Raw genomic sequence first — 12,496 nt, 5'->3', positions numbered from 1 at the left:
GAAGATTTTTTCTATTCCTATATATATATATATATATATATATATATATATATATATATATATATATATATATATATATATATATATATACACCCCCCCCCAAACTTTGTGGCCCCACTTTTCTCCATAGCCTGGTCCAGGAAGACCAAGATCTTGTAAAATACGTTGTGTCAATCTGTTTTGTTCTCCGAGGTCTGATTCTACGCAGACCCTTATCCCATAGTAACGTCACACAGATAGTATAACCCCTACACGTTACACTATAATTCTTCTTTGGCAATTTCTCTATTTTTTCCGTCTCTCTAATAGAATTACATGTAAACTAGTTAGCTACGTTTACAGATATAATTTGCTTTTGAACAGAAAAAAACTCTACCTTAAGCTTTATTGTAAAAATCGTGTAATTTATTTTTAATTAGCAAAGCTTTAAAACGAACAACCATGTACACAACATAACATAGTAAAATGACTGGATACACATGCATTACTAATCCTTTTTGCATTATGAACTTCTTTGTTTAATCTTACTTGTGAGGATTAAAATAATTATAAAGGTCAACTACTGCACGGTATAAATATATCAAACCAGCAACATTATGTTCCATATATTGACATAAAATCCTATTCTATGCGAGTTAATCCTCTTTCCTTTTTTAAAAAAATCGATGCATCCTTGCACAAAGTGCAATATGTTTTAACCTCAAAAAGTATGGCCACTAGATATATATCACCCAAGTTTCTTTCTTTGCTAAATCGATGGCATGGTCCACGAACAATATGATATTGAATGACAATATAAAGTCACATAGAAGGCAAAAAGAGGGTGAGGGACCAATTTAAAATCGATGACCGCTTTCACAAACCCCACCCCACCATTTTTAGTATTAACCATAAATTAAAGGATTCGGTAGTGAGATACTGTAACTTTGTACATGTTTTTGCAAACTGAGAAAAGAATATAGCAAAATGATATAGTTTATATATACATGTTACATGATCATGTATAATCTTTTAAAAGTATGGCTTTGTGTTAACCGGACAATGCGTATGAAAAAATCCTCTTATATGGGTACAAGAAATGATGTCACGAAACGGAATTAAATATGTAAAATATAGTTGACTTGAATTAAACCAGACTTAAAAAAATGCCGCATCATCGCCATCTGCTCCAAGGGGAATCCCCCCCTTTAAACCGACTCCTTCCCCACCAAATGGTAAATCCACAGACGCACCGTCCCCCAAATGAAAACGAGGCGCGGGCGGTGGATGCTCGAAGTATTCATCATCATAATTGTCATCGTTGTCTTCTAGGTACAGGTCTACACCCGAAATATCTCTGTTAAACCTTTTGTCCAACACAGGCACAGTCGTATTGCCTTTTTTCGATCCCCTCCTCGCGATATCAGGATTTGAATTTTTGCTCGGTTGTTTACTGAAGAGTCGGATATCACGTGCTGTTAAATCCCCTGAATCATCACCATATTCATCACCATCATCATCGTAGTAACCCTCGTCATCAAAGTTCAAAGGTGACACAGTGTTGTTTTTCTTTCCGCGGGCTCTTAGAGCCGAAGCTGTTGCCGCATTCTTACCCGCTCTTATGTCGAAAGGATCACCTCGTTGTTTACTTCTACCACTATTCCAACGACTACATTCTGGATCTCCGTATGGATCTTGACGATCATCAACCAGTTTGTCCTTACTTCCTTCTCTCCCCTTGCCCAACAGATTGTTTAACCCCATACCCCACAAGCCTTTCCTCTTTCCCCGTCCGTCGTCCTCCCCAACATCATAGTCATTTCCGCCCCGCCCAGGTCGTACTTTTGGGTTGCCATCTCCGAAATTATTAGTAAAAGAATTCGAGACCCCTCTTCCAAAACTATTGCCGTTGTAATCCATATCTCTATTATCATTTGTCCCGTTTTCTCCTCCCTTTCGGTTTTTCTTAAATTTATTCATGGCCTGAATCACCTTTACCTTCTCCTTAAGATGAATGACAGGGGGCATCATTTGTACATTGCTGGTATGTTTCTCCTTTCTGCAAAAATTTTTTTAAAAATCTGTAATTTGGAAAATGCTTACCTTGCAAAAAAAGGAAAGGAATTCCACCGATAGAAATTTTCACAACAGTCTAACGCAAAAGGTGCTCTTGTGTAAACTGGTGAGAAATAAAGTTCAAGCAAGAAACATACATTTTTTTACTGCCTTTGCAACAACATGCCACCAACGCCATCAACAAAAACAGGAATAGTGCGCCAATGACACCGACATAAATTGTGCATGGCATAGATTCCCAAGAAAATACCAGGGTCCCAGGAATAGCTTCATAGCAGTAGTATTTAGTCACTTCCTCTGAAAAATACCACCGATTGGATTTGTTTACATATTTGGCCAAGGTCAATGATTAAAAACATTTTTTAAAATGTAAATCAATATATATTTGGATATTTGTTTTTGCGTTGCAAAGTGAACAGTACAAAAAATAGAAACAAAATCATCATCATCATCATCATCATCATCATCATCAACACATTTACGATAATAACTTACCAGGGGCCTTTGTCGTTGGACCTGAAACGACAAACAATAAAGCTCATACACGAAGAAAAAGACATGCAGATCGAGATACATTTGTACATGTCTGTAATGGTAAAGATAATAATTATTTTGAATATCATAAATCATCTCTGTATATCTTTGTTAAAGCTGATGTTATTCAATAAATTAATGTCATTGATATTAGTATCTTCTTCCGTGTTTACCTAGGGTTTTCTCTGGATATGATGTTCGCGGGCCATCCCCCACCGTAGTATACGGAAGAACGCTTATTACATACCACGTGTCATATTCCAAGCCAGTTATAGTGTAAGCGAAGGTGGTGTTCGATAGAACAACTTCCTGCGGAAATTGACTCAGGTATGCGTGGTAAACAAGTTTGTAACCTATAAAATTGAAGACCATTTATTTAGGGATTATATAAGGAATAAGGAATCATTCTTTGAGTATTGTGAGGTGATAATTTCGGTCGGGGCGTGATCAAATCCAATAAAGCCCGAAGGGCTTTATGATAGATTTGATCACGCCCCGACCGAAATTATCACCTCATAATATTCATAGAATGATTCCTTATTACTTATATTTATATAATTTTAAGCCATCTTACAATTAAAATATTTAAATATGAATAAGCAAACCCCGCTGGCGCCTCAATTTGGCGTCATTTGTAATATGGGTTATATAGTACAAAATCGATACGTAGTGTTATCACAGGCAAAGGCACTGGAATATGTAAATATATCGTATTATAATATAACAGATGATTCCTTTCATGATTGAATAATATATCTTGCTCTTCTTGCTCTTGATTCTCATGAAGGAACGGAAGTGTAGAGTTGTCAATAGTCAGAGTCACAATACAAGATGGAAATTTTAATGCTCATCATGTGTAACAACGAACATTACGACTTACTTCAGGACATGTTTAGGTAGACATGATGACGTTTTATGCTATTGCAAATGAAAAGATAAAATTACCTTAGGATACCTTTAATTAAGGCTGCTAGGTGGTCAACATGTTAACCATAAGATCTTCCCTAAAGAATGACTGCACTTAGGATATTTAAAAATAGTAATGTTATAAATTTTAAAAATGGGCATATTTCTTTTAACTGTAGGAATTGTCAATGTATTAACTGCAATTTTATGCAATTATATTAATATAGAGTTCATATATACAAAGAACGAGGTCGTTTTTATAGGAAGGGATCATTAAATTTTTTGAACCTCTATAGGATAATGAGGAAGCCTACTTTTTCAGGTTTAATACATAGTCAGCGCATGAGTGTCTATTGTTCTCCATTTGATGGCAATTTTATATTTATACATATAACCTTATATTAAAAGGAGATCAATAGACAAACATGCGCTATGGCAACGTATTTGCAAAAATTACGCACTTTGAAATTTTTTTTTCAAAGTGCGTTAAATTTGGGTCCAAATCAACGCATTTTGAAAAAAAATTCCAGAGTGCGTTAAATCTGGAATTAAGGTAACCGACTTTGAAATTTTGTTTTCAAAATGCGTTATAAAGGTACATAACATTTTTTTTAGTATCGAGACACTTAAAAACTTAGAGAAAAATATGTAGTAACACATGTGGCAACCCATTTTGAAAAAAGTTACGCACTTTGAATTTTTTTTTCAAAGTGCGTTAAATCTGGAACCAAGTTAACGGACTTTGAGGGTTTTTTTTCAAAGTGCGTTATGAAGGTACATCAACAATTTTTTAGTATCGAGACACTTAACGCACTTTAAAAAACGTGTAAAAATCACGAATTCTGGAGTTGAATTTCTAATTTGTTGATAATATGATGATTTGTTAACACTAGTGGATCTAATTTACCGTCTTTGATTATATAAACCACCGTAGGGCATTCTGTGTTTCCCACGAAACTTAAAACGTGAGATTTTACATATAAAGGACCGTTCGTAGTAGATTTTTCTAATGGATTTTTTCCAGAATCCAGAAGTAAAGATATATGATTACATATAAGATCGCCAATTCTAAATGTATTCAATAAAATCAATAGCCGTTGGGGACAAAGGGGGTAATAAATTTCACTCCTAAATCCCTTAAAAAAATTAGTTAAGATTTATCAGTTATTTCCTTTGAAAGCAGCTTATTACATAGAAAATAAAATATGGCAAAATCTTAACCACATCCCATAGCAATCGGATCATCCAATACCAGCCGGATGAATGAATGCCATGGGGCTGATTTTGGTTGAGAGTTGATTCGATTGTGATACAAATTTTGCCAAGTATTGTTGTGTTTATCATATTTTTGATAAACAACTCGTACATATTTTGATATGAAAAACTGTATCCAGCTTTATCGTAGTTCTCCCATCTCAAAACTGGCGAACTTTTGACGCTCAATATAGCATTGAATCATGATTTTTTGAAGTATACACTCTCATAACTGCAGCGGTGTGTGCATACAAATTGAGTAACGCGCGTTAGCGCGTTATGAAAATTTGTATGCACACACCGCTGAAGTTATGAGAGTGTATACTTCAAAAAATCATGATTTAATGCTTATATTTACATTTTTTTTAACTTCTTGCCTTGTCTGCAAATGTGATTCATACCTTAAAATTCCTATCTTATCCTAAGGGTAAGTTAATATTAAGGTAGCTCGCGGGTTTACCTGCTTGTGAGATAACCTACCTTGAAAATTTGTCCACGTGATCCATAGGTTTTATAGTTTTATTTCTAAAATTTATTTAAGATTCGTCTGAGCGGTAATAATGTTATCGTGTTTCAAATACAGTGTCATTAATAAAATCAAGCAACGCCATTTCAATGAAATATATAGTAAAATGCACATTTTAACCGAGAAACGCATTACAAAACTATGCTCCAAACTTTTAAACGATTCAGACAAAATTAATCATACTCAACACAAAAACAGAGGAGATAATTATGAATCAATTCATAAAAAAATATCAGTATGTGTTCTCGACCAATTTTTGGCAAAAAAACTTTAAAGATTTAAAAGATTTCTCAAAACCTTATGTTTTCATTACGACATTAGCCTGAAGTCATCATTTCCTTACTTCTTAGAACACCAAAATTGAAATGCATTTATTGACAAGACTAGCTGTTTAACACATTTTAGAACATGTAAATGCTTATTAGACATTATTGTGAATGTTATCAAATGCAATTAATGTAAGGCTGTAAAGATACAGAAAATTGCTATTTTTGTTTTTATGAAACTCTGAGTCAATCAATGCAAAAATAAAATGCCAGGCAACTACCGACATTTTAAGTAAGTAATTGAATAAAACAGTTATCTCAAGCTAAAAGAAATTTAAGAATTTAATCGGTAGTACATATTACGGAAGTTATAATTGTAAAAAAAAAAAGCGAAGTTAATGCATACATTCTATTTAAAACACATGACTTTAAATGGTAGAGTTCTAACGCACACTCATTCTTTATTTTTTAGAACAAAATGTGACAATGTATGTGACATCTTAAATTTTCAGCAGAACTCTTTACGTCGATTCCTATTGTGACGTCAGCAAACCCGCGAGCTACGTTAATGGAAGAGCCACAGTAACAGCCATAAGCGTGAACTTTGATTTTCGCTTGTGACGTTGCAGTTTACAGCGTTCAACGTTTGTGACGTCATAATAAAACTCGTCAATTTGACCTTTGACTACTTGTTGCATTTAGAGGCATTTAAACATCACGGAATGTAATGGAAAAACACAGTAGAATGTAAATATACGTATTGTGACGTCTTCTAAAAAATATGTCAATGTTATAACGTCATAGTCTACACTGTAAAAATGCATCACTTATAATATCCGCGGTATTTCGAAATCTAAATATAAGGAACAAACTGGTGTTTCATAAAATCGTAAGAAAGGGTGAAAAAAGGGTGATGATACATGAATGTGATAAAAGCGTGCCTTCGTTCGTATCAGGGATGAAAAAAAAACTGAATTTGATGCTATGCATTAATAAATGCATTTATTACACTAAATTATGAGTAATCAAATGAATATATTTACATTCCACATATATTTGGCTTGTAAAGTGTGTTGAAAGCTACGTCAGTTATATAGAGGATATCTATATTGTGTGATTTTATATTTGCTTTATCCAACGAGTTGAAATGGTGTATATATTCGCGAGGCTTGCCGAGCGAATATAACCATTTCAACGAGTTGGATAAAGCAAATATAAAATCACACAATTATAGATGTTCTATTTATCTCATACAATTTGATTTATATTTTGAAGCTTTTAAGACAGTCCCTTATATGACCCGAATCGATTTTTTTTTTCAAAGATTAAAAACGACGATGCAACGTTGTGTTATGCGGTTATTGTGACCTTGCGCAATACAATTTAGTACGTCATTTCTGAGATAAATCTAACTGTTTTAATGTAAAGTTTCACTGAAAGAAACATTAAAATAATTGTTTAGCTCTTAATATTTTTTCTTAGAGCTTATTCATTTCATTAAATGGAAATAATGATCAGAAGACTTGAATAATAAAGTTTGTTGACATACACAAAGTTGCGAATGCTGTTGTGAATACATGTATATATATATCACAATTTCATGTTTATTTCTAATATGGACATAGATGTTAATGTTTACTTTCATGTTTTAATAAGTTTGTTTAATCTCTTAGTAATGTTAATGTATGTCCGTTTTTGTCAGATCAAGGTTTTTTGTTAATGTTTAATCCATTTTCCGTTTTTGTCCGAGTGTTTACTTTTTGTCAATATTGAACGAGAGGAGGAGAGAGAGGAGAAAGGGTTTGAAGGTGTTAAATAGAAATAGAGTATAGTACAGGGAATAAAAGGTATAGTTAGGGAAGGGAAATAAGCATGATAAGTGATAGGGGTTAGATGGGTGGCTTTTACTTTTAGACAGTGCAAGAGAAGAGAGTGTGTTTTGGTGTCAGATTGTGTGAAGTGTGAGCAGAGGTGTATATATGATATGAATGTGTTGTGTGTCAGTTATCTTTAACAATGTGGTAGGCTATTTGTGTGTATTGTTTTCAGTCTAATATTGTGTTGTATTGTTGATTTATTTATATGTGTTTATTAAATGTATAAAAAGGAAAAGGGAGTTTTTATTCCAAGAGTTCAAGAATAACTCGCCATATTGATTGGTGCCGGAACCCGCTGTGAAGATTCTAGGAGCCTTTAAGTGTTCAAGACTACAGAAGAAAGATGTCAGCAACCTATTTGAAAGGACTTTGTACCAGGTACAGAAATCTTATAGAGACAGAAATTAAAAAGGCTGATAAACTTGTGTCGATAGATGTATCAGAGGAAGATCCGACAGCTCTACTTAGAAATGTTGAAACATCAGTGAGACGGATAAAGGAGTTCAGCGCCAAACTTGAAGAAACGATGGAGAAGTGGTCAATGGTGATAGAAGGCCAAGAGACTAAACAAGGTGAACAAGAGAAATTCAGTGAAATCAGTGGAAAGGTGTTCCTTTTATTAAATGAGGCAAATGATCGCTCTGAGCAGCTCATCATTCTTGAGAAAACACTACAAGAAAAACTTACAACTCTGAAGAAACCTCACGATATGTCAGACCCAAGACTAGATCACCTGATTCATTTACAAGCAAAGATGCAGGAACAAATTATTCATTTTCAAGAGCTGTCACTCCAACAACACAACCCAGTGGCAGACTCAGTGGCAGTTAAACTTCCAAAGTTAGAACTACCTTCCTATAATGGAGATAAAATTAAATTCAAGGAATTCTGGGATGCCTTTGAAGCTACTGTTCACAGGAACCATAAGCTCTCCAACATTGAGAAATTTAACTATCTCAGAAGCAAACTTACAGAAACAGCTAGACTAGCCATATCTGGACTTTCACTTTCAAATCAAAACTATGATGTAGCTATTTCTATTCTGAAGGACAGATTTGGAGACGTGCAATCAGTTATCAACAAACATTATGTTGAACTCATCAATACTCAGTCAGCTACCAATGACACATCAAGTCTGCGTAAGTTACATGATGACATTGAGAGACACATGCGCAGCTTGGAAGCTTTACATCAGGATGTCAACCAGGATGTGTTCATTTCCATGATTACCTCCAAACTACCCAAAGAAACTCTACTGCAGCTTGAAATACAAAAAGGTTCACAGGAAAAGTGGACGGTGCAGAAACTGAGAGATTTAATGAAAAGTTACATCACAGTGAAAGAATCATCAGAACTTCAAGCTTCTAGTGTTGTAAGACATGAAGAGAGGCACACCACAGCAGAAGCCTTAGTGATCTCAACCAATAAGGAGTCAGCAATACGACGAAACAGACCAACGAAAGTTCCAGTGAGACCTACAGTGTGCACCTTTTGTGGGGGTTCTCATTGGACTGATGAATGTAGAAAATACAGAACCATAGAAGATAGAAAACAGAGACTCAGGGGGAAGTGCTTTGTCTGCTTGAAGCCTGACCACAGAAGTAAAGAATGCAGAGTTGAGAAGACATGTTATCATTGTAAGCAGCATAGCCACCATAGAAGCTTATGTCCCAAGAAAATACCTTTCCGTCAAAGAGAAAGTTCACACCTGACTGAAGAAATCAGCACAATAGAAGAGACTTCAAAGTTTCAAAAGGATGCGGAAAATAGTTTACTATCATCAGGTGATATTGTTTTGATGCAGACAGCAAAAACAGAGGTTTCTAACCAATATAGAGAAAATTCAGAACCAGCTAGACTTCTTATGGACTCAGGGTCTCAAAGAACATACATAACAGAGAACTTAGCTGACAGATTACAGTTGAAAAGCCAAGCAACAGAGAAGATATCCTTGATAACCTTTGGTGCTGAAAGGCCTAAAATAGTGAAAACACCTAAAGTTTCCTTGAAACTGAAACTCAAGGATGGACATTATTTAAGTATTGATGCAAATGTTGTACCCACAATTACAGGAACAGTCCAGAGAAAACCGATTCCCAAAGACATTCAAGACAGATGTCAAACCCTGCGGAAAAATCTACAGTTAGCAGATACTCTACCAGTGAAGTTTGAAAACTCAACAGTTGACATCCTGATAGGTAATGACTATTACCTGGATTTGATACTACCAGAAAGAATAGAAATCCAAAAAGGATTTTACCTACTTGCTTCTAAACTTGGATGGATTCTCACTGGAAGGACCCAAAGAAAATATTGCGAAGATGAGGAGCAAGTTATGATGATTACCAATGGGAATTTATCTCTCACAGAATATTGCCTCCATTCCAGAGTGGATGAGTGCCTATCGGTGAAACCTTCCATTGATGATTTTTGGAATCTGGAGACAATTGGAATTCAAGATTCTCCTTACACTTCAGACGACGGAAAAGCCCTAAGAAATTTCAATAGCACATTGAAGATAGAAAACAACAGATACCAGGTCACATGGCCTTGGAAGGAAGAATTTCCAGATCTTCCAGAAAATAGAGAACTAGCATATGGGAGACTCAAGTCACTAGTCCACAAGCTGCAGAGTAACTCTGAGTTATTACATAAGTATGATGAGATAATTCAGGACCAGTGTAAAAAGGGGATTATAGAGAAAGTTCAGCGCAGCAACGGAGAGACAGGAATTAAACACTACATTCCTCATCATGCAGTAGTAGACTTAACGAAACCCACTACCAAAGTAAGAATTGTGTATGATGCATCAGCGAAGTCGCAGCCTAAAAACACCAGCTTGAATGAGTGCTTACACAGAGGACCAGTGATGCTCCATGACTTATGTGGACTTTTACTGCGCTTTAGACTAAAGAAGATAGCAATAGTCGCTGATATTGAGAAGGCATTTCTGCAAGTTGGTCTACAGGAAAAAGATCGTGATGCCACAAGATTTTTCTGGTTAAAGGATGTAAATAATCCCACGGTAGACAACAACGTACAAGTGTACAGATTTTGCAGAGTTCCCTTTGGGGTGATCTCCAGCCCATTCCTACTAGCAGCAACTGTAGATCATCACCTCAGTACTTATGAAAGCAGGACAGCAGAAAACATTCGGAGTAATATTTATGTTGACAATGTTATTACAGGAGTTGAAACACTTGAGGAAGGAGAAACACTATACGAGGAGGCCAAGAAAATCTTCAATAGCATGTCTATGAACTTGAGAGACTGGGCATCAAACGTTAAGGAGTTCTACAAACTTGTTCCTCCTGAAGATCAATCAACAAGAGAGAAGATGAAGATACTTGGAGTAATCTGGAGTCTTACAGAAGATGTACTCTCAGTCCCAGTTGGGAATTATGAAAACACGCCAGTACCAGTGACCAAACGAGAAGTACTACAAAGAGTTGCATCAATATTTGATCCTCTTGGATTTTTCACTCCAGGTACTTTAAAGGCAAAACTATTTCTTCAAGCGTTGTGGGAGAAAAATCTTGAATGGGATGAACAACTTGGAGAAGAAGATATCCAGCAGTGGAAAGAGATAGCAGCAGATTTAAGAGAAATTCCACAATGCCAGATTCCAAGATACTGTGGGCTCCCAGGAGAAGTTTCCTACAGACTTTTGTGCTTTTGTGATGCGTCAGCGAAAGCATTTGCCACGGCAGTTTACCTGCAGATGACCACTGACACTTCAAACATCTGTAACCTAGTATTTTCCAAGACTCGTTTAGCACCCAAAAAGAAAATTTCCATGCCTCGTCTTGAACTTCTGGCTGTTCTCATTGGTGTGCGAAGCATAAACTTTGTAGAAAATCAACTGAAACTGGCAATATCTGAGAAAATACTATGGACAGATTCGCAATGTGTTTTACACTGGATTAAGACTAAAAAACCTTTAACAACATTTGTAGAAAACAGAGTTAAAGAAATTCAGAGTTGCAGTGACATTGAATTTCAATACGTTATCTCAAGTGATAATCCAGCAGATATTGCGAGCAGAGGTACGACAGTTGACACTTTAAAGGAAAATACGTATTGGTGGAATGGCCCAGCATGGTTGAAAAAGAACAAAGATGAGTGGCCTTCATGGAAGCCCCCTACCAGTAAAAATGACTTTGACAGTATAATTGGGACTGAGTACAAGAAACCGCGAGTAATGTATGAGACAAAACTATTAGCTGGGGAAGGTCCTCACGGATTCACAGAGACTGTTAGTGCTGAATATAAGAATCCATTTTGCATGGACGAAAAGCATTTCTCATCCTTCATGAAGCTAATAAGAGTATCAGCATGGATTCTGAGATTCATTCAGAGACTAAAGAGAGTGAAGTCATCCTCTGGTCCTTTGACTGAGACAGAGTTGAGCATGGCAAAGACACTTTTGATAAAGAGTATCCAAACCCAGAGCTACAGTGATGTAAAACTTGCGTTAACAGAAAAGAAGAGACATAATTTGATTAACCAGTTAGGATTAACATTAGATCAAGATGGAATCATTAGATGTGTTGGCAGACTAGGAGCTGCACACTTGACTGAGGGAGCTAGGACACCAATTTTACTTCCCAAGAAAAGTCATGTAACAGATTTACTGATAGACAGTTACCACAGAAAATCCATGCATCTTGGAGTATCTCAGACCCTGTCTATGGTTCGTCAGACATACTGGATTCCACAAGGACGTTCTGAAGTGAAAAGAGTTCTGCGGAGATGTACAATCTGCAAGAGACATGAAGGAGGACCATACAGAATGCCTATTATGCCGCCCTTACCTAGAAAGAGAGTAAATGAGTTCTCTCCATTTACCTACACTGGAGTAGATTATTTTGGTCCAATATATGTGAAAACAGACGGCGTCACCAAGAAAGTATGGGTGTGCTTGTTTACCTGTTTAGTGGTTAGAGCCATCCATTTAGAGCTTATGCAAGATATGTCCACAGAAGAGTTCCTTCATGGATTGAGACGATTCATAGCTCGATGGGGAAAGCCGAAGCAACTCATTTCAGATAATGCTTCACAATTCAAGCTGGCCAGTA

General features: G+C 36.0%; 1 protein-coding gene across 2 annotated transcripts in view; it reads right to left on the bottom strand.

The window, feature by feature from the left end:
* Positions 1–391: 391 nt before the first annotated feature.
* LOC105345747 (uncharacterized) overlaps positions 392–12,496 on the bottom strand; it is a 42,937-nt gene continuing 30,832 nt past the window's right edge. For both annotated transcript variants that reach the window (XM_066079063.1, XM_034482447.2), the window contains exons 5-8: positions 2,763–2,942; positions 2,551–2,571; positions 2,193–2,352; positions 392–2,038 (exon numbers count right to left, since the gene is read on the bottom strand). In XM_066079063.1, coding sequence (XP_065935135.1) covers positions 1,138–2,038; positions 2,193–2,352; positions 2,551–2,571; positions 2,763–2,942 — 1,262 coding nt within the window. In that variant the 3' untranslated portion in view covers positions 392–1,137. The remainder of the gene's footprint in view (positions 2,039–2,192; positions 2,353–2,550; positions 2,572–2,762; positions 2,943–12,496) is intronic.

Source organism: Magallana gigas, chromosome 3 (genome assembly GCF_963853765.1).
Source record: "Magallana gigas chromosome 3, xbMagGiga1.1, whole genome shotgun sequence".
Lineage (NCBI taxonomy): Eukaryota > Metazoa > Mollusca > Bivalvia > Ostreida > Ostreidae > Magallana > Magallana gigas.
This window is presented reverse-complemented; position numbering and strand designations above follow the sequence as displayed.